Genomic DNA, 23,774 nt, shown 5'->3' on the forward strand with positions numbered 1-23,774 from the left:
CACCCGGCCCTAAAGTCTTGACTTGTGAAAAAATCCAGCTCTGGATTCCAGTAGACAACACCTTGATGGAAGGGAAGGGGGACTGTGTAACAAGCAAAATCTCTGATGGGTCTCCTTTTCTTTCTTTCTTTCTTTTTTTTAAATGTATCTCTTTTGCCTTTTCTACCTTTAGACTGTACAAGCTTCTTAGGGGCCATGTGTAATCTATACTATGTAATAATACCACCTACCTCTAGTGCCAGGCAAGACGGTATGGCTGGGAGTTAGTTGTGGTACTGGTGTGACATGGAACTGCAACTGTGCCTTCATCCTCCCAAGGAGGCCAGGCTTCCAGCCCCTGCCACATGCAGTGTGAGGTCTGTGGCTCAAGGTTGCACAGAAATTGTTAGCCAGAAAGAGCGCTGAAAGTGAGAGACGGAAGTAAGGAAAGATTACAGAATTGATTTGACCTATGTTGAAAATCCACCTCTTCTTCCTTGGAGGGCAATGACCAGATCTTCCTCATCTCCATATCTGTCTGTGCCTGAACATAGTGAACATTTCTGGGCAAAATAAATATCAATTTCATCATACTGTATTTCATGAACAACTGAATTCACTGACTGAAGAACACGAGGTTGGGAGGCCATAGATACAGATAGCAGCAATGCATGGGAGAGTTTGAAGTTGTTTGGCTTTTGTTTTTCTGCATGGACATATCTAATGATAATAATATCTTATAATAGCTGGTATATAATAAGCATTTACTGTGTGGTAGGTAATATGTAAGTGGTTTGCACACACAAAATCATTTAATCCTTTAAACCACACTGAGAAGTAGATATTCTTATCACTGACTGTAAGATGGGGAGGCTAGGGCTCAGAAAGGTTAAGTCAGTTGTCTAAGGACACACAGCAATAGGTAACAAAATTAAAAGTTAAATCTGGTTTGTCTTAGTCCAAAGGCCTCACCGCTGCACCATACTACTTCCTAACAATTCTCGGTGAAAAGATGTAGTTTGCAATCTGGAGAGCCAGAGGTTGACCCTGTGTGATACTGATTCTTCACATGCCTTTAGGCCCCAGCGTCCTCCATCTCCAAGAAAAGCATGGTTCTCAAATAGGGATAAACACACAGAAGCACTTAGAAAACTTGTTAGAAATAACTATCCCAGACTGACAAATCAGAACCACTAGAGGTGGGATCCAGGAATCCTCATTTAAAAAGAAATTAGGCCGGGCGAGGTGGCTCATGCCCATAATTCCAGCACTTTGGGAGGCTGGGGCAGGAGGATTGCTTGAGGCCAAGAGTTCCAGACCAGCCTGAGTGACAGCGACACCCTATCTCTACAAAAAAGTAGAAAAATTAGCCTGGCTTGGTGGTGCGTGCCTGTAGTCCCAGCTACTCAGAAGCCTGAGGCAGGAGGATCACTTGAACCCAGGAATTTGAGGTTGCAGTGAGCTGTGATGACACCCCTGAACTCTAGCCCAGGTGACACAGTGAGACCCTATCTCAAAAAAAAAAAAAACAAACAAAAAAAGAGGAACATTACAAATGGGGGGAAAAAATCCAGCTCTTTCACTTTAGCTGTTCCTGGCCAGGTCCAGGTCCGTTCTGCCCGGGCACAGAAAATCAGTCACTGTGACATGAGTTTTGTAAAAGAGAAAATATTTAATTGCAAGGTTGACAGGCAAGGAGGCAGGAGAACAGCTCTCCAATCCACCTCAAAAATAAGGCTTAGGGATATTTATGGGTTAGGGAAGTGGGGTGGTCTACGGTGTGGGGAAAGGTGATTGGCAGTGGGGAAAAATGAAATAACAGGTTTGTTCTGCACAGTATAGTAGGAGTTCATGGCATTTCATAGGACATATGTTTAGAAAATGGTGGCATTGATATGATCTGAGGGTGGAGTTTTTGGCCCTCGACATCAAAAAGCCATCCCAGTTGAAGGGTGAGTGGTCTCAACCAAGCTTCTGGAAAACGGGACCATTACCATGGTGACTTATGAATGTTACCTGTGAAGTAGTAGCCAGGGAACGTTAAGTTTTAGCATTCAGTGGCACAGCCTTCAGCTACTGCAGCCTTCAGCTTTATGGAAAAGGGCAAAAACATAACAAAAAGCAAGAAACCACGAGCAAGCAGGGCAGGCAAACCTGAACAAATCAACTCACCCCTCGGTTTCATAGTCCCTACGCAAGTCGCGCAGTCTAGGATAGCAGGAGTGCATCGGAGCTACCGAGAAACCCAGACTTGACTCGCAGATCCCAGTAAATTGCTTCACTGGTGGATGCGTTTCTCACGCAACTATCTGGGTTTTTCCATTGGTCTTGAAGTTCCTGACTCGTAAATCAGCTACTGGTTGTTTTATTAAAACAATCACTTCTACATTATTCCAAAACCAAACATTTTTCCTCTCTTTGATTAACAAGATAATACTCTGCTTCCTACCATCAAATTGAAGCCATCTCCATTCTCCACATGTAAATCTCCAATTAAAGGATAGTCCTTTCCCGTGCTTAGAATTCTGTCCTCTCCCACACTCAAGGGACCTTGCTCCAATTTTTATCCCCTGTTATGTTTTGAATCTCTCCTACTGGATTTGTGCAGACGAGTTAATTCTGCAGGCTTGAAGCTATTTCAGAAAGGTTTGGTTTTCAAGGTTAGCTCTGGGAGTCTGGGAACTTGGGTTTCACTATTCCCTGACTGAGAAGGGTGGTTTATTTGGGTACCTGCTAGGCAGCGGGCGCCTACGTGACCAGCCCCCAGTGAAAACCTTGGGCACCGCCTCTCTCGTGGGCTTCCATGAGCAGAAACATTGTACATGTTACCGCACTTTTGGTAGTTGGAAAAAGGAGCCCACTCAAGTACTCTGTGTCCCCTCACAGGAGGGCAGGGTGAAAGGAAGCCTGTGCATGGATTTCCCCAGACTTCGCCTGTGGCTTTTCCCCTTGTTAATTATATCATGTATCCTTTCCCCATAATAAACCTTTGCCGCAGTAAACCTGAGTCCCGTGAATCTGTCTAGTGAATCATTGAACACGTGGGTGGTCTTGAGGACCCCTGAAGCCGGATCCTTCACATTATCTAAACATGCTGTGAGTATCTCATTTGTTTTTAAAAACTGCTGTTGAGCTCACGTTTTCTTTCAGCTACAGCCTCATCTTCATGTATTTCTGTGCCTTCACTCTTCTCTAATCTGGCTTCTGCTGCTACTGTTGCACTAAAATTGCTCCTGCTGAGGGCTCTGTTGACCTCCATGTTACCAGACCCTTTTGGTCTTCAATTTACTTGACCTCTTAACAGCGTCCAACTCAGTTGGCCACTCCCTTCCCCTTGAAATTCCTTCTCCTGACTTCCTTGACACACATTCCTGGTGTTCTTTCTCCCTCTCTATCCATTCCTCTCCTTTCCAAATGCCACTCTTCTACCAGGCCTCTCTGTATTGTTTCTCAGGCTTTGGTTTCAGGTCCTCTTTTTTCACTCCAGATTCTCTCAATTAGCCAAGTCTTCTAAAAATTAAGTGAGCATAAAAGTTATTTCTGGAGCTTGTTACAAATTCAAACCATTGGGATCTGTCTTGTTCGGAGACTGTGTGTGTACGGGGGCAGCCCAGGTTTTATGCAACCAATACCCAAGGTTACACTGGTACAAGTTGTCCATGGGCCATGGTTTGAGCCACACTGCCATTTCCTCACTCTCACAGCTTTAAATACCATCATAGAGATGATTTTCCTATTTCTATCTCTAGACCTCTCGTTCGAGCCACAGAGGTATAAATCCTTTAGCTTATTTTACCTCACCGTTTGAACTTCTCATACGTATCTCAAACTCCACACATCCAAGACTGAACCTGTGAATTGCTTCCCATATCTGCTGCTTTACCTGCCATTGCCATCTTGGTAAGTGGCATCTCCCTCCACCTCTTGGCACCCTCTTCAAACCAGAAACCTGTTCAGCCTTGATACCGCTCTGCCTCACTTCCATAACAAAACTATCACCACAACATGTTGATTATGCTTCCAAGATGTACTAATTCCATCCACTTTTTTCATATCCACTGCTGTCACTTGACTAGACAACTGAGTCTCTAGACATCACAGCTAAGAGAGTCTTACTCGGTCTCCTTGCTTCCTCTTTTAGCTCTAATCAATTCTCCACACAGTAGTCAGATTAAGAGAATAATGTCACTCCCTGCTTAATCCTCCAGGGGCTTCCCATTACACTTATGATAAAATCTAAAATTCTTAGCATAGCATGTAATAACGAAGTCCAGTCAGGAAAACAGAAACCATTCTAGGCATTTCAAAGAGAGAATTTAATATAAGGAATTTGTAGGATGGGCGTGGTAGAACTGAAAAAAAAAAAAGAGTGAAAGGGAACATTGCAGCCACAGAGATAGTGTGGGAACCAGTGACCTCACATGGCATTGAGGGAACACGGGGAAAGGTTGAGTTTACCAGAACTGGGCAGCTTGGAAAACAGGCTCTACAGAGCTGGGACTCATATCTTGTGGGGGCGTTGGCTAGGCAGTGTTGCCTGCCTGGTGCTAGTACCTATGAGGGGGCCCAATGAGGCTGGTTCTGGAAGATACAGTATCTACTTTGTCTACTGTGTTATATCCGGCTCCAATATCTGGTATATTATAGGTAACCAAATATTTCCTGAATAAATGAATATATTCTCCAGTTCTTACCCGTCTACTGTAGATCATCTGGAATGGTTGACAGGCAAGGGTTAGGGATTCTAGCACTTGTGGTGTTTCTTTTGCTGCCCAGCAGACTAGAGGACAATGCAGTTTGGAGGGTGAAGGCAACCTAAATGTGCAAGGAGTGCAACAGTTCCATCTCAATTTCCCTGGTCACAGTAGGCCCAGGAGTGGGAGGAGCCTACTAATAAGGCCTCATAAACTATCTCCACTTCCTTGTCTCTTCTGATTACTTTCACTGGCTCTCCTCACTTATCTAACTAACTTCTTTGAGCTGATATCCAAAGCCCTTCAGTAACTGATCCACCCCTGGGCTGTCTCCCTCTTTCCCACCAGGAATCACCAATAAAGTCATGCTGTCCCTAACAGGTCTCATTCCAGCTGACCTCTTTGCCTTTGCCCAGACCCTTCAAAGATGGCCTTTTCTATGTAGAGCAGAGGCTATTAACTTTGTGACTCCAGGAACTGCCCTGCATAGCTTCCCCTTAGGGCCATGCTCAAGGACAGTGGCAGGGAAAAATAGTGGCCCAGGCAGGGCTCAACTTGAGGAAACACTTAAGTATATTCTACCTTTGCTTCTCCTTCTCCTTCCATTTTAATTTTTTTCTGGCTTTGAGGTAGAACGTACATTCTCCTTTGCTCATATTTAATTCTTCAAAAAGGGTCAAGCAGAGCCATAATGCTTGCTTATCACCATAGCTTAGACAAGGTCCTGTAACTTTGCATATACAAGCCAACAACTGTAGACAACGTACCCACCTTTTACCATTTTTAATCCGTGGCAATTTCATAAAAGCTTAAATATCTGTGACTTGTTCTGGATCATTAAGTTTTAGGTTTGGTTCTTAGTGTTCGTCACACCCATCCTTCCTGTAACCTACTATTCTCTTTGCAGTCAGATCCTCCTATAGTACCTGTTTTTTCCTTATTCCTATGATATTCCTTCTCATGATGGCTCAAACCCTTCCCAACTTAATTCTTTTCCTCCTCTCCCCATTTCCTGCCCCTTATTCTGTCTCTGCATGTCTGACTGCCCTGAAACAGACTCTACACTTAGATCATCTTCAGGACCCCACAGGCTTCTACATCAGTATAAAGTTTCTATTTAGCCATGTGCAGTGGCTCACACCTGTAATCCTAGCACCCTGGGAGGCCAAGGCAGGAGGCTCACTTGAACTCAGGAGTTCGAGACTAACCTGAGCAAGAGCAAGACCCTGTCTTTACTAAAAATAGAAAAATAAGCCAGGTGTTGTGGCACGCACATGTAGTACCAGTTACTTGGGAGGCTAAGGCAGGAGGATCACCTGAGCCCAGGAGTTTGAGGTTGCAGTGAGCTATGATGATGCCACTGCACTCTACCCAGGGCAACAGAGGAAGACTCTGTCTCAAAAAAACAAAAGTAAAGTTTCTATTGAAGAAAATTATAACCGAAGGCCAAGGAAGTGGAGGTAAAAACACCTTTATTTTTATCAGAAATAGTAATGTGTATAAACCATTTACTGTAAGAGACAATCAGGAACGAAGGTATGGGTGACGATAAAGTGGTATCTTACAAAGATTACCCTAGATGTTATGCTTGCTGTTAACAATGTTTGGAACAGGGAGGCCTTGGTTTTCTGGCAGAACTTACGGATCCTACAGCTTTCTCCCCATCAGAACAAACTTTAAGTCACAGTAAGACAGGACTCTGAAGTCACAGCCAGAGCCAAAAGAGGTCAGCATCCTTATGCTGATTTCCTGTTCCTGGACATGGTTCTTAAGATCCAGTTGTCAGTAAGTTTACTTACTAAGCCAGAGATTGACTAGATCTCGCCACAAGCAGAAAGAAGTTCTAAGGAATACACATTGACCTAAGGAACTGATCTCTCAGGTTTCCTACATATTTATAACACACCTCTCCCTTCCTATGATGAGAGTTATCTTTTATGTGTACTGCCTGATGGCGGGTGAGGGCAGAGTTCTTAGTAAAGCTTTTCTCACATTGAGAACACTTGTAAGGCTTTTCCCCAGTGTGGGTTTTCCTGTGGGCACTGAAGTGGGAGCTGTTGTTGAAGCTTTTCCCACACTCTGCACACTGGTAGGGGCTCTCCCCAGTGTGGATGCGCCGGTGAGTGCTGAATTGGGAACTGTTGTTGAATCTCTTTCCACAAACAATGCACTGATAAGGCTTCTCCCCCGTGTGGGTCCTCTGGTGGACAATGAGACTGGAGCTCTGGTTGAAGCTTTTCCCACACTGCCCACACTGGTAGGGCCTCTCCCCTGTGTGAGTTCGTAGGTGGGCAGTGAGGTTGGAGCGCTCACTAAAGCCTTTCCCGCATTCACTGCACTTGTGAGGCTTCTCACCTGTGTGGATTCTCTGATGCCGAACAAGGTAAGAACCTCGGCTAAAGGTTCTTCCACATTCAGGACACTGAGAAGCTTTTTCCGATTCGTGGGCTGGCTTGTGGGGAAAGAGCACAGAGCAGTTTTTCCCACAGAGGAAATGTGTACAGGCTTTGTCTCCAGTATAAAGTCTCTGGTGACTTGTTTTGTCCTGGGATGGGGGTTTTTCCTCACTCTCCACTGGAGAATTTCTATATTGCCTTCTTGACGTTGGCTCACTCTCCCAGACTTTTTTTAGCTCAGAGTGCCAAAAAACTTCTCCACTAGATTTTCTGTGTAAAGTCTTGTTCATTTCTACTTCCTCTGAATCATCCCATTTTAGATTTTCTTTTTTAGTCCCATTCTTGCTCTCAAAACCTAAAGGAAAAAAAAAAAGAAAAAAGCAATAAAATGGACCGTAGAGAAGGCAAACAATGGAATGCAAAAAGAGTTACAACTATACTACAAAGAAGAAATACACAATTGGAATTCTTCATGTGATTAAGTCTCCCGCTAATTAAAAGCCTAAGTTTTATTCTCCAATTGTAATACTTTTGAGCTCCAAATTCTGTGGTCACTGGCAAATCACACCCTAAACTCCAGCAACTTTTCTCCTATGTCTTTTTGGATGTTCCGACACAATGACAAACCGAGGCAAAGGGTCAAACTCTATGTCATCTACCAGTCTATTTATAGGTGTACACTCAGTTCTTGAATGGCCTAACTTCTGGCAGCAGAACAAGAAAAGGCCACTGTGGGTTGGCCAGCTTAAACAGGAAGAAAGCAAGGTGCTAAGTACCTGGCCAGTACAGTTCAGGTTATGAAAGGAGTAGGCATGCTAGAGGAGGAGGAAGGAGGAGGAACCTGGTCTGGAGGCCTAACTAGCAATCTGAGGAAGCAAAGTATTGGAACTCCATGGTAAAAGATGATAAAGAGGTTGGCAAACACAAAATCAAGGTTCTAAAATCCAAGGGGAATAATCCTTAAACACCATGAAAACCAAGACTCCTGGCCTGTATAAGGTCACACATGATGACAAAGCCAGCAGTGGTGACAGTTCCCTCTTGACTGCTAGGCTAATGGCCTCTAGGTAGACTTTCCCATCCTTTGACCATCAGAGCCAACAGAGTCTTACCAAGTCTGTTTGGGAACAGGGAAGGCAGGTCAAGTTTTCTGACTTCCTGGCCAGGGTTCCCAAAGTCTTTGTCATCCCTGTCTATACCATCCACAGTGCCATCTTCGACAACCTCTGTGGGCTCCCCGTTCCACTGATGCCACTCTTTAGCCTCGATGACACTTCCCTCTAGGCGAGGAACAGCATTACTTGCCACAGGAGGTACAGAGGCCCAGGAGCTTGACAAAGCATCCGTTTCCTCGTAGAAGATGCAAGGCTCAGGCACACAGCCTTGCCTCACTTTTCGGTAACTCGACTGTAGGCTTCTGAACTTGTTGCGACACTGCTCTGGGGTCCGCACAAAGCCCTGCTCCCGGAGTCTTTCCGCCATGGCCCTGTAGATCTGGCTGTTCCACTGATGGGTGTGGAGTTTTCCGTAAAACTGAGAACTACTGAGAATGGCCAGGAGTGTCTTGGTCTCTTCATAGCCCCAGTGCACACCTGCTTGCCAGGGGACAGAGAACAGATCAATGAGATCTGACAGTCAGATCGGGGGGACTGTAAGTATTGCAGTGCGGGGTTTTAGCAGCCTAAGACGTTACATCCTTGTTTCTCAAACTGTGCCACAACTGGCTACTGCTGTTCCTGGGAAGAAGTCTCACTATGGCCTTTTTCCCTAAAACATGAAAACTTGCTTGGGGAAGCAGGTGTGAGGCTGTGCCCATCTGATAGAGCTCGCTGAGCTCCTAGCTGGTGGCCACCATCAAGTGCCAGCCAGGTGATGAGGCCATTCTGGATCTTGCAACCTCAACATCAAGAAGCAGAACCACCCGGTCAACCCACAGAATGGTGAGAAATAGTTGTCTTAAGCCGCCAAGTTTTGGAGTGGTTTGTTTTGCAGCAATAAGCAACCGAAACACGGCTATGATGCTGGTTACTGATGGCAGTAACTTGTATATGTTCTGAGGAATATACTCACGCTGGACACAGATCAATCTGCAGCTGCAGTGGAACCTGATTCCTAACGATAAGCTTTTGTAATCACACAGGTACCTGTCCGTGGCATCACCCACCTTCCATAGAGAATACAGTATGCATTCCTAGGCTAACATCATCATCATTCTTTTATGTTAACAAAATCTGGATATACCACCTCCTCAGACAATTCACTACTTTGGTGACAGAAACATACCTGGCTTTCAGACTTCATACTGAAAAGAAAATTAGGTTGACCCAGACAACCTAAAAATTTAGGTACTACTTTTCCCTGTATGTAACCTGTACATGGCAAACCAAACAGCTTTTATCCCAACAATGCCCCCAACTGTAAGGGATAGGAACCCCCAGGAATAGGAACCAGCACCAATTTTATAGCTGGAAGAAAGCTCTGTGGAGGCGTGGTTTACAAACAAGCAGTCAGCACAAGGACACAGATGCAGAGAGGTCCTCACCCAAGGGGCTCTGGAGCAGGCTGTAGCTGTCGGGGCTCCCAGTTGCCTGGACTGGCTGCTTGCCGTTGGTTTTGCAGCTGTTTGAGTCCTCTACTGTGTCCTCATCCTCTATCTCTTTCTGAGCCTGTGGACCCTGGCCTGGCCCTTTGGCCTCAACAGCCCTGTCTGCCAAGCTCCTGGGAGAACTGCGGGGCCCCTGTGAGGCCAGCAGAGCTTCTATCTCCTCTTGGAAGGCACGGGGCTCTGGGCTGCAGCCTTGCCTCCCTGGATGGTAACTGGCCTGGAGGCTTCTGAACTTGGTTTGACACTGCTCCAGAGTCCGGTGGAAACCTTGTTCACACAAGAGCTCAGCAACTTCCCCATACAGCTGGCTGCTGTGCTGGTGCATCTGGAGTTTTTCATAAAACCGAGACTCACTGAGAATAGAAAGGAAAGTCCTAGTTTCCTCAGAAGCCCAACGTATACCTGTGACGTGCTCATTTGCTGAGTCCAGCTGTTTTGCATCACCCCTGATTCCTTCTTCCCCTATTGCTGATTTCTCAGGGGCTTCCACTCCAGTCTCACTTGTGGAACTCTCAGACCTTTTCCTCACCCTGCAGCCATGAAAATCTGGGGTCCCTGTGTGTTCTCTTTGATCCAGCCCAGAGCCAACATTCGGACCGTGAATGGCAAACCCTGCATGTGAAGAAGCAGAGAGGAGACATCAAGGCTCAGCAAGCTGCAGAGCACCTGTCTCTGAATCTGGATGGCTGCTCTGAGGAGGTGGCATTTGGCCCAGATGGGGCAGAATGATCTGAGAAAGGCAAGAGAGCAGTCCAATCAGCAGACCTTCCCCGAGTGTCCTGAGACTCTAGGACAGGGCTTGGTTCCCCCAGAAAGGCCTGGGCACAGAAGTAGCCCATCACAGCCAGGATGTCTTGTTTTTAATCTCTGCCACTGGAGAAACTCGGGAGCTACCGCAGCCACCTGTGTGTGCAAGCAAACATCCATCCGACTCTCACCTTTCCCTCCCCTCTGCCACTGCCTGTCTGGCTCCTGCCTGTCTCTGTCTCCCCCTTGCACTTGCTTCTCCCCCTCTCTCATCTTTCATGTCCTCGCACTCCCTCCCTTGCTCTTGCTCGCCTTCTCACACGTGCTGCCATCCCTGTCACAAGGCCTGACTCCCGTGCTGCCTCTTTCTTGCAGTCTCTGCCTGTGTCTATCTCGCCTGCTCTGGCTTCCCATTTATTCCCTCCTTTCCTTCTACCTAAAAGTCTCCCCACTCCCTCTGTCTCCCTCGCTCTTGGATTCTTTCGGTATCTCTGAACAACTGAGCACATCCATCTGGACCTAGAGGGAAGGTGGATCCTTACCCAGCGAGACATGTCCGTGCTCCTGTGCAGCACCCCTGTGGAGCACCCTCTGTGCAGGGCCAGCGTGCACCCACTCTTGCTGACAGAGAGATATGGCTCTGTCCTTGCACGTGGCTGGTCCCTGTAACAACACCAGGGCTGCTGCTACGGATAAAATAGCACCGCTCTAGCCTGGGGTGGGGGCAGAGACAGGACCACAGTCATCAGATCAGGGGCAAAGCAAAGGCAGCGGGAGATCAGCCCTCCATGGGAAGGATCGGGATGGGAAAGAGCCACGTGATGATGTCAGAGTGGACAGAATACCTGAGAAGCTCGGTGGATTACATAAAATCTTTATAAGGTCTTCGGAAAAGAAGGCATTTTAGTGTGAGAGTGAGTGCTAAGGTGAAGTGAGAACTTCAAAAGAAACAGAAGGCATCAACCACAGCTCACCTGGGACCCAGCTGTCCAGACTATGGTACCTGTCTCCTGGGCTCGAAGACCCTTCTTTTGGGGCAGATTCCTAGGAACTTGAGGAGCAAGCCAGGCTGGGGAAGAAAATAGCCACTAATAGAGGGAAACTTCCGCGTAACAGCCACAGAGGAGAGGTTCTCAAAGTGGGCTCCCTGGGCTGGCCACATCGGCAGTACCTGGGAACCTGTCAGAAATGCAAATTCTGGGGCCTCACCTCAGATCCTCTGAATCAGAAGCTCTACAGGTAGGGCCTGGGAAGCTGTGCTTCAACATGCCCTCTAGATGAATCCAAGGCACACTCAAGTTTGAGAACCACTGCCATAGCCAACGGCCTGTATGTGTTGACAAGTTCTTTTCACTAGATTCCTCTTGGCATAACAGCTTTAAAATTTTTTTTCATTTTAGAGAAATACGCACATGTTAGAGGCAAAAAAATTAACTAGAATAATAGAGGGGGGAAAAAATCTCTCCATAGCCCCACCACCCAGAGATAACCATAGTACTCTTAAAAATACCATAGTAGGCTGGGCGCGGTGGCTCACGCCTGTAATCCTAGCTCTCTGGGAGGCCGAGGCGGGCGGATTGTTTGAGCTCAGGAGTTCGAAACCAGCCTGAGCAAGAGCAAGACCCCGTCTCTACTAAAAATAGAAAGAAATTAATTGGACAACTAAAAATATATAGAAAAAATTAGCCAGGCATGGTGGCGCATGCCTGTAGTCCCAGCTACTCGGGAGGCTGAGGCAGGAGGATCGCTTGAGCCCAGGAGTTTGAGGTTGCTGTGTGCTAGGATGACGCCATGGCACTCTAGCCCAGGCAACACAGTGAGACTCTGTCTCAAAAAAAAAAAAAAACCATAGTAACTGAAAACTTTTATATTTTTCAGACCAAGATAATATATTCTTTCCCAAACCCCTACTTTTAAGAATTCTACAAATGAAATGATATATTTTTATGACTTACTAATTGAACTTCAGCATAAACTCAGAGGCATGTGACCCCTGGGAGGTTATAGCACTGCAGACCGTGAGCGGCCTGCGGGCAGGGAAGCGGAGAGAGCACTGCGAGGCCTCCCTTCACTCACAGCGCCCGCTAGCCTCGGAGATCACGTGTCAGAGAGCACAGGTATTCCCGATGACTAAAAGGAAATAAACACCAAATGGCAAAGTTTAGAAAAATATCGATGAGTATTTATTTTGCTTAAAGAATACTAAAACAAATGAACCTCTTAGACAATTTTCCATTTTGTAAACAAGTTTGTCAACTTAACATCAAGGCCGGTGTTTTCCTCTAGGATTTGAATTATGTAAAGATGTGCTGGGTTCAAAAATTACCTAGCAACATGTAATGTCAGCTTTCCATTAAGCAGAAAAGGCAGCAATGGGCCTTAAGGTTATCTAGAATATATCTAGCCAAGTTGCTTCATGGGAAAAGACTTGTAAAAATATAGACCCTGGGCCAAGTGCAGTGGCTCATGCCTATAATCCTAGCACTCTGGGAAGCCAAGGCACGAGAATTGCTTGAGGCCAGGAGTTCTAGACCAGCCTGAGCAATATAGCAAGACCTCATCTCGACAAAAAATTAAAAAAATAGCCAGGCATGGTTGTGAGCACCTGTAGTCCCAGCTCCTTGGGAGGCTGAGGGAGAAGAATCGCTTGAACCCAGGAATTTGAGGTTGCGGCGAGCTATGATGACACCACTGCACTCTAACCCAGACAATAGAACAAAACCCTGCTTCTAAATAAATAAATAAAGACTTGGTATATCCATACAATGGAATACTACTCAGCCACAAAAAAAGAATAAAGTACTGAAACATGCTCGAAAGAAGTGAAAGAAGCCAGACACAAAAGGTCATATAATGTGTATAATTCCACTGATACGAAATGTCCAGAACAGGTAGATCCATAGAGACAGAATGGGAGCAACTGTGTAACAGGTACAGCGTTTCGCTTTGGGATGAGGAAAATGTTTGGAACTAGATAGAGGTAGTTGTTGCACAACACTGTGAATGTACCAAATGCCACCTAATTCTTCACTTTAAAATGGTTAATTTTATGTTATGTGAATTTCACCTCAATTAAATTTTTTTAATTAAAAAAGTTTTCTAAAAAAATTAAGACAAGTAAAAACAAAAAATAGAGCTTTGGAAGAAAGGTGAAAATGACAGGAGAAATGTATTCTGGCAAAGATGAAGCTGGATGGGGAAGGCGGTTTTATGTCTTCAAGTACACGAAGAACTGCTGTGCAGAAGGTGAGGGTAACCATGCTCATTTTTAGTAACACCTGGTTCCGAACTAACACAGTGAAATTGTAAGGAAAGAGAATTAGGCTAACACATAAAGAATCTTCATCCCTATTTTAGGTGCTATTACCCTCAACTCAAATTTGAAATCTTGCTCTTTGGACATATTTCAAAGGCATTTAATTTGGAACCCTTGGGTGGACTCAAGTTCAGACCTTTGTTTCCAGGTGAGGACAGAGGCTTCTGCTCACCTTCTGACTGCTCCCCTGGACTTTGCTGTGAGCTCTGTGATCCCTTCAGAGTCCGCTCCTCTGGCTGAACCGCCTGTTTCCACTGGGATCTCAGTGACTCTCTGGCTGCTCCCCAAGGGGCCACCTCCTCCACGAGCACTTTCAAGTCCTTCTCAGAACCTGAGACCTGAGAACAGACCCCACGATCCATCACTACGAATTCCTGCCTAAGCTGGGCTTTACAACCCCTAAGAATGGCATTTAAAAATGATGTGAAACATAAGGAAGCAGAAAAGAAGTATCTAGGAGTCACTATATTGCTGTTGCAATCAAATAAAAATTACTAGAATTAGGTCTTTGAAGTGGTTAAGAATATTTATATGAAATCACCTAGCATATAGAGCCTGACACACCAGAACTGCTAAAACTGGCGTACATTTGTTAGAAGTGAGAACATCAGCTTTCACTTTAGAAAGCCGCTGTGACCTCAGCACAAAGCTATTTCCTCTCCCCCCAAATCCAATGTCAGTTCTACCTTCAAAAAGATACCTTGCATTTGTCTTCTCTCTCCACCTCCACAGCCTCCAGCCAGGTCCAGGACACGGTCAGCTGCCTGGACTGCTGTCATGGCCTCTTAACCGGCTGCCCTGCATCCTCTCTCTGCGCTGGACCTTCCACTCCATTCCCTCTACATGGAATCCAGTGTGATGTTTTTAAAATCTCAGATCACATCCCTTCCTGGTAACATTCTCCAGTAGCTTCCCACTGCACAGAGAATAAAATCCAAGCTCCTGTTCGCAGCCTAAAAGGCCATCCACCTTGGCCCCCGCCTTCCTCTCTCACTCTCTCATACCACTCTCTCCTGACCCCTGAGCGCCAGCCACCAGCCCTCCCTTCTCTGTCCCAGACATGCCAACTCCTCTCCCACCTTAGGCTCTTGGCGTGTACTGTGCCCTCTGCCTGGAGTACTCTTCTCCCAGCTCGTGGTACAACTGGTCCCTTTTCCTCCGTCAGTGTCACCTCAGAGAGACCTTGCCTCACAACCGATCACCCCCCCGTGACAGTTACCAGATCACCCTGCTCATTTCCTTCCGAGCACTTATCTGAAACTGGCCTTCATTTGCTATTGCCTGTCTGTTTCCCCGTGGATACAGGCTGCAGCAGGCCAGGCCAGGGGCCATGCCTGGCATGTTCGCTGGAAAATCCTTGACATCTGGCACATCGTGGTCACTTAAAATCCACTTTTGTCTTTCACAGCCATCTTCATTCTTTTAAGTCCCACGCTTTAACCTTCCTTAAAGTGAATGAGGAGCGGTACTGAGAGGCAAGTGGGGTCCTGAGAAATTACATCTACTGCCATTACTACTCCCCACCCCCACTTCTTACTCTGCCTTTCACTTTCATGATCAGTTTCAAATGGGTGTTTAACCTTTACACTCCTGCACTGTTTTCATTTATATTAAGAGTTTGGCTCTGAAACGGTGAGGGATAAGAAGGGCAGGGAGCATCCACACAGAGGGGTGGCCTGGGGAACTGGGGCCAGGATGACTGTTAGCATATTGGGATTCCCACTCTATTTAGTTCACCTCTCCAAGCTCTACCTTCATGTGTGCTACTGCGCCTCTCCACTCAATCCCACAGATTTCCAACTAACTTCCTCAACTTTTCCCTAATGCATCACCACCAAGCTGCTCTTCCCCTCTCTACAGTCAGTCGAAAGTACTCAATCCTCGATCCTACCAAATTTCATCTACGTCCCCCTTCACCACCCCCCCTCCTCACTGGGAAACACAAGCACCTCCGCTTCCTGGGTCCTTCCCGCTCCAGCCACGCAGACTCAGGGCACCTTCCCCCTCTGACTGCGGACCCACTCGGGCTGACGAGCACTCCTCGACACACACCCCTCCATTACTTAGGCCTCCCCAGACGTACCAGATTTCAGTTGCCTTCCTCCCACCAACTCTCCCACAACCAAAGCCCGTATGTTACTTTTCCTTTTCAATGCCTGTCACACCTCCCTTCTCCCAGAAGATATAAGCTGGTTACACCGATCAGATCTTAGACTTAGTCCCAACTACAAGAGGATATTTTGTGAGGCCCCACCACTGTCCCCAACCGACCAATCCAGGCAGCAAGAACCATGGTAAGGCCCAGCTCTAAGACAACTTTGTTTATTGTACAATACATAGCACTCTGCCCTCAAAAAACCTTCTAGCAAGAGATTAGATTTTTATTCACCAAAACCTCTAGCTTTCCTGACCCCCTGAGTGAAGGATAGTTGTCCTTTCCTTGGCTTTGTTTTGGAGAATTTTTCTGAGTATTTTTACCACTTTAATTGGGGACTCCAGACATTAACTAAATATATGAATATCTAACAGTTATATCCACACACGAGAAATTCTTCCCATACAATTAAGGGCATAGAAACAACCCAAGAAAGCCAAGACCTTCTGTGGGCAGCAGAGGGCTACTGTGCATTTCTCAACCAAGTGCCTCTCCAGTAACTGGATTCTTGTGTTCCTCATCCAACTTCTTCATAGCCAAAACCACAAGGTTTCAGCTTCCCTTTCTCACCTGTTCAGGAGCTCTTTGTACATCCTCAACCAGAGCCACAGCTTTCTCACCGTTTTCCGGACACTGCTCCCTCACCCAGGTCTGGATCTCCTCTGGCAAGATAGTCAGAAATTGCTCCAAAACCAGCAGCTCCAGGATTTGCTCTTTGGAGTGTGTCTTAGGCCTCAGCCACTGACAACAGAGTTCCCAGAGTCTGCTAAAAGCTTCATGGGGGCCAGCTACCTCCTGGTAGCAGAACTGCCTGAAGCGCTGGCGGGAGGCCTCAGAGTCAGGGCTGTTGCCCTGAATGGCTGATTTCTGGCCCTGTGTGGAGTCCTTGTTTGAGGATGAGTGTGCCTGGGGACTCCTTGCTGCAGCCATCATTTTCTTCAACGAACTGGCTCACTCTGGTTGCCACTTCTACCCTGGGAACCAGACTCCCTCTCTTCCTGTATCACTGGGAAGTCATGTTCTCTTGCAAGGAGTGTCTTTCTGGAATCAGAGGGACGTGAGAGTGTCACAGATGTGCAGAGACTCACAGTTGAAAGAAAAGACTCAGCTCTAAAGGGAAGTTGAAGAGGATGAAAAAAGACAGCATAAACCGATCCCATATTCCCTCACTCTGCTCCCTGCGATTGACTTTATCCCTTTGACTCCTCCACAAATCCACACCAAGGATCCAAAACACTAGAAATATCAAAAAACGGTTTTCTCTCCGACCAAGTTTCTAAGTCTAACAAATTACCCAAACTATTCCTCACAATGTAGTCCACCTGTTCCTTCCCTTCTTCCCTCACCTTTTTCTTGTCCTTCCCTACCCTCAAGAAGTCTGGACTCACCTTCCCAGTTGCTACCTTCTCTTAAGGAGACAACTAGTGAGTGTGTGCTTCTTGATTAATCTCTTCATCACTATTACACCACACTCCCCACCACCACCATCAACACCCCCACACACACACAGAATGTGGATAAGTCACTGTTCTGCTTTGCTGTATGTTTTTATTTTCCAGCATTCCTTCCCCACTTCTGATAGCAGGATCTTCTTTGTGAAAGAGTCCCTCTCTAATTCATTGATTCTAGCGGGGCTATTAATTACAATATCCTTCCCCCAACCCCAGGAGTGGGTATATAACATCTGGGCCTAACAAAATTCACATGTAGGAGGAGTGGGAAAAGCTCTGAATTTCCTGGGAAATGCTACATTGGCAGATGTAAGACTGGAGCTCTCTGCAACTGTGTCCCACTCTCTATTCCACTCCTCCAGCACCGGGGTGGGCCTGTTTATAGGAGAAGGATACATATTTGGATCTCCAAGGCCAGTTTAGGTAAGGCAATATTTTTTAATTAGTTTGAGTTGGGTTTTAATTACTTAAAACACAGATTAAAACAGATACAATCATAAAGGGCAATTTAAAATTTTATACAGGAGCTGATATACTCCCACTAGGCAGTATTAAAGTGGATTCAAGTTGCACAACATGAACAGACTCTACTGAACTGTAGACTTAAAAATGGTTAAGATGGTAAATTTTATGTTTTTTACAATTACAAATTTTAATTATTTTTTTAAAAATGGATTTGGGTTGCCTTTTTTCAAAGAACTTGATGCTCACTTAGATTCTCTTTATGTTTCAGAGGGGCAAGAGGGGCTAGAGACAGAGAAGCCAAGGGCATTACTGTTAGCACTCCTTTGTAGCCAAAGAGGAGAAATGGAGAGCGGTTAAGTATCTTGCCTAGCATCACACGGCATAGCTTGGAAGCAGCAAGGCCAGAACTGAAACCTGTACCCTCTGCCTTGCACATGTTCTCACATCTTCTACCTTACCTGGCTGGAGAATAATTTAATAAGTGCTATTCTAGTTTCATGCAGAGGTGGATCCTGCACTCCTCTTGACCCCTTGCATCGCATTCATCATTAAATTTTAAAATGCTGGTCTCTCCAAAATTTCTTTCACTCCAGAGATGGCTCAAGCACTCGGAGAAATGCGGAATGAGCACCGGGAGCCCGGCTGATTCATTTTTCACTCGTCAAGTATTTACTGAGTTCTTAGACCTTCAGTGCTAGGTTAGGCACTGTGGGCGAGGAGTAGGGGGTGGGCAGGTCGGGGCTAGATGAGCAGGGTCCAGGCGCGTCCATCAGGACGAGCGTCTGGGGCTCTCAGGGGGCGGGACCCGCCCTGGGCCCGCTCGGTTGGGGCGGGGGACGGCGACCGCGGAGCGTCCGGGGGCGCCAGGCCTGAGGGAGGCCTCCCGTCCACCGAGACGTCCACCTCAGATAAGACTCCCAGTGGAAAGGGGCTCCTTGGCCGACTAGGGGCCCAACGCGCGGAAGCGGAGCACTCACCGGACAAGAGCGCCCGCGACTCCCAAAACTGTCACACCGGGCCGGAAGTCAACGGCTCTTGCCCTTCCGCTAGGCCGCTCACTGCGCACGCTCGATGGTCGAGCCACCGGACTACAGCTCCCGAGGTGCACTGCGACACTATTGACAGACCCAGGAGCCAATGGACGGTGGAGGGCGCCCTCTAGGAGCCAATCCTTTGGGGATGAGGCGGGCCCTCCCGCGGCAATTCCACGGCAGCCAGTGGGCGTCCCCGCGACGCGCGGCTTCGGCCCCGCCCCCAGCCCGTGCTCCTGGGTGCCAGGTCCCGGGTTCCCAGAGAGGTGAGTCGGCGGTAGGTGAGTGCCAAGTGCTGGCCTGCTCGGTTTAGTGGTGTCGCAGACGCCAGCCCGAGTTCGCACGCCGCTGTGTAGTTGAGCTGCGCGCCGGACTGCCGCAGCTTTGCCAGGCACAGGGCCAGCTGGGCCGCGTAGCCGGAGCCGGGACGCCTGGAGGCCAGAGCTGCTGGGCCTGCGACGCCTCGGGAGCGAGCAGTCACCGCGCCTGCATCAGCCTCGCTCGAGGGCAGAAGGCTCACCGCTAACTCACATCCCCAGGCTTGTGCTGTGGTCTTCCTTGGCTCTATCCTCTAGCTCTCATCTATATGCTCGAGGTCGGTTTCAGCCAGGATGCGGGAGAGTTAGTGCAAGCTACCTGTAAGACAGCTTGAACTTTTCCCAGGGATTCTGTCTGTCAGCCCGTTAGATCGTATTGCCCATTTCGTCTGAGACCTGTGTGCTTATTACTGAAACCAAAGAAGTATTTTCCCCGGTGTCCCTTTAGGACGTTATAACTTTTCCTTCGATAGTTCAAAAAATTCGTCGAGGGAAAGACAAACTCTTCCCACTGCCAGGGACTGCTTTGTCTTCAGAGTTTGGGGTAAAGGCTAGCAAATGAGAAGGCCCTATTTCTGCATCCTGTCCTCCCTAGCACCCTCAGAGGAGCTTCGGTTTCCAGCATCTTTCTAGCATTCAGAGAGACTTCTCCAGAGTCATGATCCCAGAGGCTTGACCCGGTTACTAGGAGAGAGAAGTTGTCTCCTGATCCCCAAAATGGCGGCTAAAATGGAGATAACTTTGAGTTCCCACACAGAAGCTTCCTCCAAGCAAGAGAGACACATAATAACAAAACTGGAAGAGAAACGGGGGCCTACTCTGCCAAAAAACTGCCCCGATCCTGAGCTTTCCCGCCAGAACTTCAGACGGTTTTGTTACCAAGAGGTGTCTAGTCCCCAAGAGGCACTCTCCAGGCTCCAACAGCTCTGCCATCAGTGGCTGCAGCCTCAGCTACACACCAAGGAGCAGATTTTGGACCTTCTGGTGATGGAGCAGTTCCTGACCATCCTGCCCCCCGAGATCCAGGCGCGGGTCAGGCATCGATGTCCAGTGAGCAGCAAGGAGATTGTGACCCTGGTGGAAGAGTTTCACAGATCATCCAAGAAACCAAAGCAGTGGGTAAGGAGGGTCCTCTCTCGTGGTCCCCAGGGTTTCTGTTTCATCTGGGTGATATTTGGTCTCTGGATCTCTCCTTATTTAAAGAGTCCAGAAATGGACTGGATGGCTTCAAAAGTTGCCTCTATCTGGGAACCTCCTGTCAATTGTAACAGGTTTTCAGAAAACCGAGCTACTGACATCCAGTGAGGAAATAGAGGACCAAGGTTCTTACCATTCCTTTACGGGCCTCATGTCACCAGAAGTAGTTCTTGAATTTCTGCTGTCAGATCTTACCCCACCCATTCCTCTTAAATTTTTCTAACAATCAGAATTCTTAGCAGGCAAGGTCATCCTGTTGGGTATGAATTTGACTTCGGGGAACTTCATTGGACCTTGTTCCAGTGAAGTGTCTGGCATATTGTCTTTGGATTAGGAAGTTACGGCTTAATTTAGCCAATGTTGCTATTGCTGCCCACCCCTCATGCCCCAAGTTGGACCCCAGTCAGGGCCTAGGCAGGAAGCAAGCAGGAATGAAAATGGAACCTGTTAGGGAACAGGGATGAGGGGTCCTCTTAGACCCCTGTCTCCTTACCAGGAAAGTTTGGCAGAACAATTTATTAGATAAGAATGGTTTTTAACGGCTCCTTACCATACTGCTTCCCATTCCTACAAGGCCTGTCTCCAGCAGAAGTAGAGAAGGGGTGGTATGTAGGGTTGGAATCTCATGGGCTGGTATCATGACTGACCCTGATATTTGTGCCAGCTCTCCTCTGATGACTTTGACTCCAGGCCTTGAGAAAGGCCCATGCTTTAGGGGCAGCCACTCAAGAAGTTTTCACCAGTTCACAGCAGCCTCATTCTTGTCATTCTGCATACCATCCCTTTGCTTCCTTTGAGAGTTTCAATGGTCTCTATGAAAGCTGACCTCTAGACCGTTATCAGGAATTCCCAAGGCAAAGGATTCATTATAGAGCAGTGAAAAGAAAAGCTGCCCTTAGTCCTCATGGATGGTGTTAATGGATGGGGCTTGTTCCTAGGTGGCCGTTTGTATGCAGGGGCAGAAGGTGCTCTTGGAGAAAACTGGATCCCAGCTTGGAGAACAGGAACTGCCAGACTTTCAACTGCAAACTCCTAGGCGAGATCTCAGGGAGAGCTCCGTGGAGGAGCCTTCCCAGGCAGGATCTCATGACCAGCTGAGCCCCCATCATTGGGAGAAATCCCCGCTACTCCAGGAACCAACCCCCAAATTAGCTGGGACAGGTAAACACTCTGTGCCTCTTCTCTCCCCCTCATCAGCCCTTTTATCTCCATCAAAGCATCTCATGGTTCTGCAAATGCATAGACCATGTGTGTGTGTGTTTTTAAATGTTGTATGTAATGTTGTATGTAATAATTTTTATTCACTAAAAAATTTCACGAATTAGAATGGTGGTGATATTATAAATAAGAAAAATGTTTTTATCATTTCTATTCATGGATATTTGACAATCCAGTGCATGACAGGCTTATTCTGGTATCTAGTACTTACTTTTCTGTTGCTTTCAGAGCTTCTTATAGTGAAGACAGATCCAAATGTGACTACTAATGAACTTCCATGCGAGCTGTGGCTGAGTTTCATTACTTAAAATGGTGCCATGTTTATTAATAGAAGGGGGAAAGTAGAGAAAAAGCCCCATTCCATATTATTTCTCTTCCTCCTCCATGTCATTGTGCTTTAAACCCCTGGGTCTATTTCCCTGTCTCTGGTGCAATGCCAGTGTAATTGCTGGTGCTGTTCTACACAGTCCAGTGATCCCTAAGACTGAATGACAGTGACACTTTGGGTAGTCTTGATGATGTGAATACAAAATACAGTCAGCAGGTTAGAGAGGAGGGTTATAAGAAGACTAGAGCCTTACTTCCTTGACATTGGTACATTCAGTGACACTTTTGTGTCTTAGTCCGTTCAGACTGCTATAACAAAATACAAGAGACTAACTTATAAACAACAGAAATGTATTTCTCAAAGTTCTGGAGGCCGAAAAGTCTGAGATTAAAACGCCAGCATGGTGGGGTTCTGGCGAGGGCCCTTTTCTGGGTTGCAGACTGCCAACCTTTCTCTGTCCTCACATGGAGGAATGGGCACACAGGCTCCCTCCGGCCTCTTTCATGAGGACACTAATTCTATTCCCATGAAGGCATAGCCCTCATGACCTAATTACTTCCCAAAGGCCTTCCCCTCTTAATACCATCCACTTGACAGTTTGGATTTCAATATATGAATTTGGGGGAATATAAATCATTGCACTTTGATTTGATGATTTTTGGAACTCAGGAAATGGAGAAGACCTGTGTCATTCAGTAGAAAAGCTTGTGACTCTGGCTGAGGTCCTGCCCCATAACCTATGGCCTTCATGGTCCTGAAGAAAGTGGACCCCACACACTCCCTTCTGCCTCAGCAGAGACAGCTGGGTATGCGTGTGCTGTCTCTATCTCCTTTCGTTTGATCCCCAAGGGGGCAGATTCCCATGGTCCTCATCCCTAAGATCCACCAGTACCTTCCTTCAGAGCTGCACTCTCCAATACAGTAGCCACTAGACGTGTGGCTATTTAAATTTTACTTATCGAGATGTAATTCACATATCATAAAGTTAAACCTTTTAAAGTATACAGTTCAGTGGTTTTTAGCACATTCACAAAGTTGTGCAACCACCACCAGTATCTAATTCCCAAACATTTTCATCGCCTCAAAAAGAAACCCCATACTTATTAGCAGTCACTCCCCATTTCTCCCCCCTCCCCACCCCCAGTCTACTTTCTGTCTCTGGATTTTCCTATTCTGGACATTTCATATGGATGGAATCATACAATATGTGGTCTTTTGGTCTGGCTTCTTTCACCAAGCATGTTTTTAAGCTTCATACATGTTGTAGCATATATCAGTGCTTTATCCATTTTATGGATTAATAATATGTCTTATATGGATATACTACATGTTTATCTGTTAATCAGTTGATAGACTTTTGGGTTGTTTACGCTTTTTGGCTATTATGAATAATGCTGCTGTGAACATATGTGTACAAGTTTTTGTGTAGACACAAAAACTGGGGTATATATTTAATACCTAGGAGTGGAATTGCTGTCATTTGGTAACTCTATGTTTAACGTTTATGAGGAACTACCAGACAGTTTTCCAAAGCAGCTGCACCATTTTACATTCCCATCAATAGAGTGTGAGGATTTCAATTTCTCCAATCCTTGCCAGCACTTATTATCGTCAGCATCTTTTGTTATCTTCATCCTATTAGATGTGAAGTACCATCTCCTTGAGGTTTTGATTTGCATTTCCCTAATGACTGATGATGTTGAGCATCTTTTCATGTGTTTATTGGTCAACTGTATATCTTGTTTGGAGAAATGTTTGTTCAGATCCTTTGCTCATTTTTTTTCACCACTTTTCGCCAACTCACCTCCCCTTTGCTCATTTTTAAATTGGGCTATTTGTCTTTTTATTGTAAGAGTTCTTTTTTTTTTTTTTTTG

The 23,774-nt window shown here is 46.6% G+C and overlaps 2 protein-coding genes across 3 annotated transcripts in view; one reads left to right on the plus strand and one right to left on the minus strand.

Annotated features, from left to right (window-relative positions):
* Positions 1–6,454: 6,454 nt before the first annotated feature.
* On the minus strand, positions 6,455–18,811 carry ZSCAN32 (zinc finger and SCAN domain containing 32). Of its 2 annotated transcripts, XM_012647581.1 has the most exons (8): positions 18,786–18,811; positions 16,463–16,933; positions 13,910–14,075; positions 11,396–11,490; positions 10,964–11,084; positions 10,674–10,676; positions 8,182–8,664; positions 6,455–7,424 (listed from the first exon to the last, which is right to left on the minus strand). In XM_012647581.1, the coding sequence occupies exons 2-8, from the start codon at positions 16,823–16,825 to the stop codon at positions 6,517–6,519; spliced, it is 2,139 nt and encodes a 712-aa protein (XP_012503035.1). In that variant the 5' UTR covers positions 16,826–16,933; positions 18,786–18,811; the 3' UTR covers positions 6,455–6,516. The 2 variants fall into 2 exon arrangements, with proteins under 2 accessions (XP_012503035.1, XP_012503036.1); XM_012647582.1 differs by lacking the exons at positions 10,674–10,676; positions 10,964–11,084; positions 11,396–11,490; ... (1 more) ...; positions 16,463–16,933; positions 18,786–18,811 and adding an exon at positions 9,612–9,983 and having other exon boundaries at positions 8,182–8,661.
* A 230-nt stretch (positions 18,812–19,041) lies between these two features.
* ZNF174 (zinc finger protein 174) overlaps positions 19,042–23,774 on the plus strand; it is a 7,567-nt gene continuing 2,834 nt past the window's right edge. Inside the window, exons 1-2 of the mRNA XM_012647699.1 lie at positions 19,042–20,275; positions 21,292–21,514. Of these exons, the coding sequence (XP_012503153.1) occupies positions 19,874–20,275; positions 21,292–21,514 (625 nt within the window). The 5' untranslated portion in view covers positions 19,042–19,873. The remainder of the gene's footprint in view (positions 20,276–21,291; positions 21,515–23,774) is intronic.

Source organism: Propithecus coquereli, unplaced genomic scaffold, assembly GCF_000956105.1.
Source record: "Propithecus coquereli isolate 6110/MARCELLA unplaced genomic scaffold, Pcoq_1.0 Scaffold27, whole genome shotgun sequence".
NCBI lineage: Eukaryota > Metazoa > Chordata > Mammalia > Primates > Indriidae > Propithecus > Propithecus coquereli.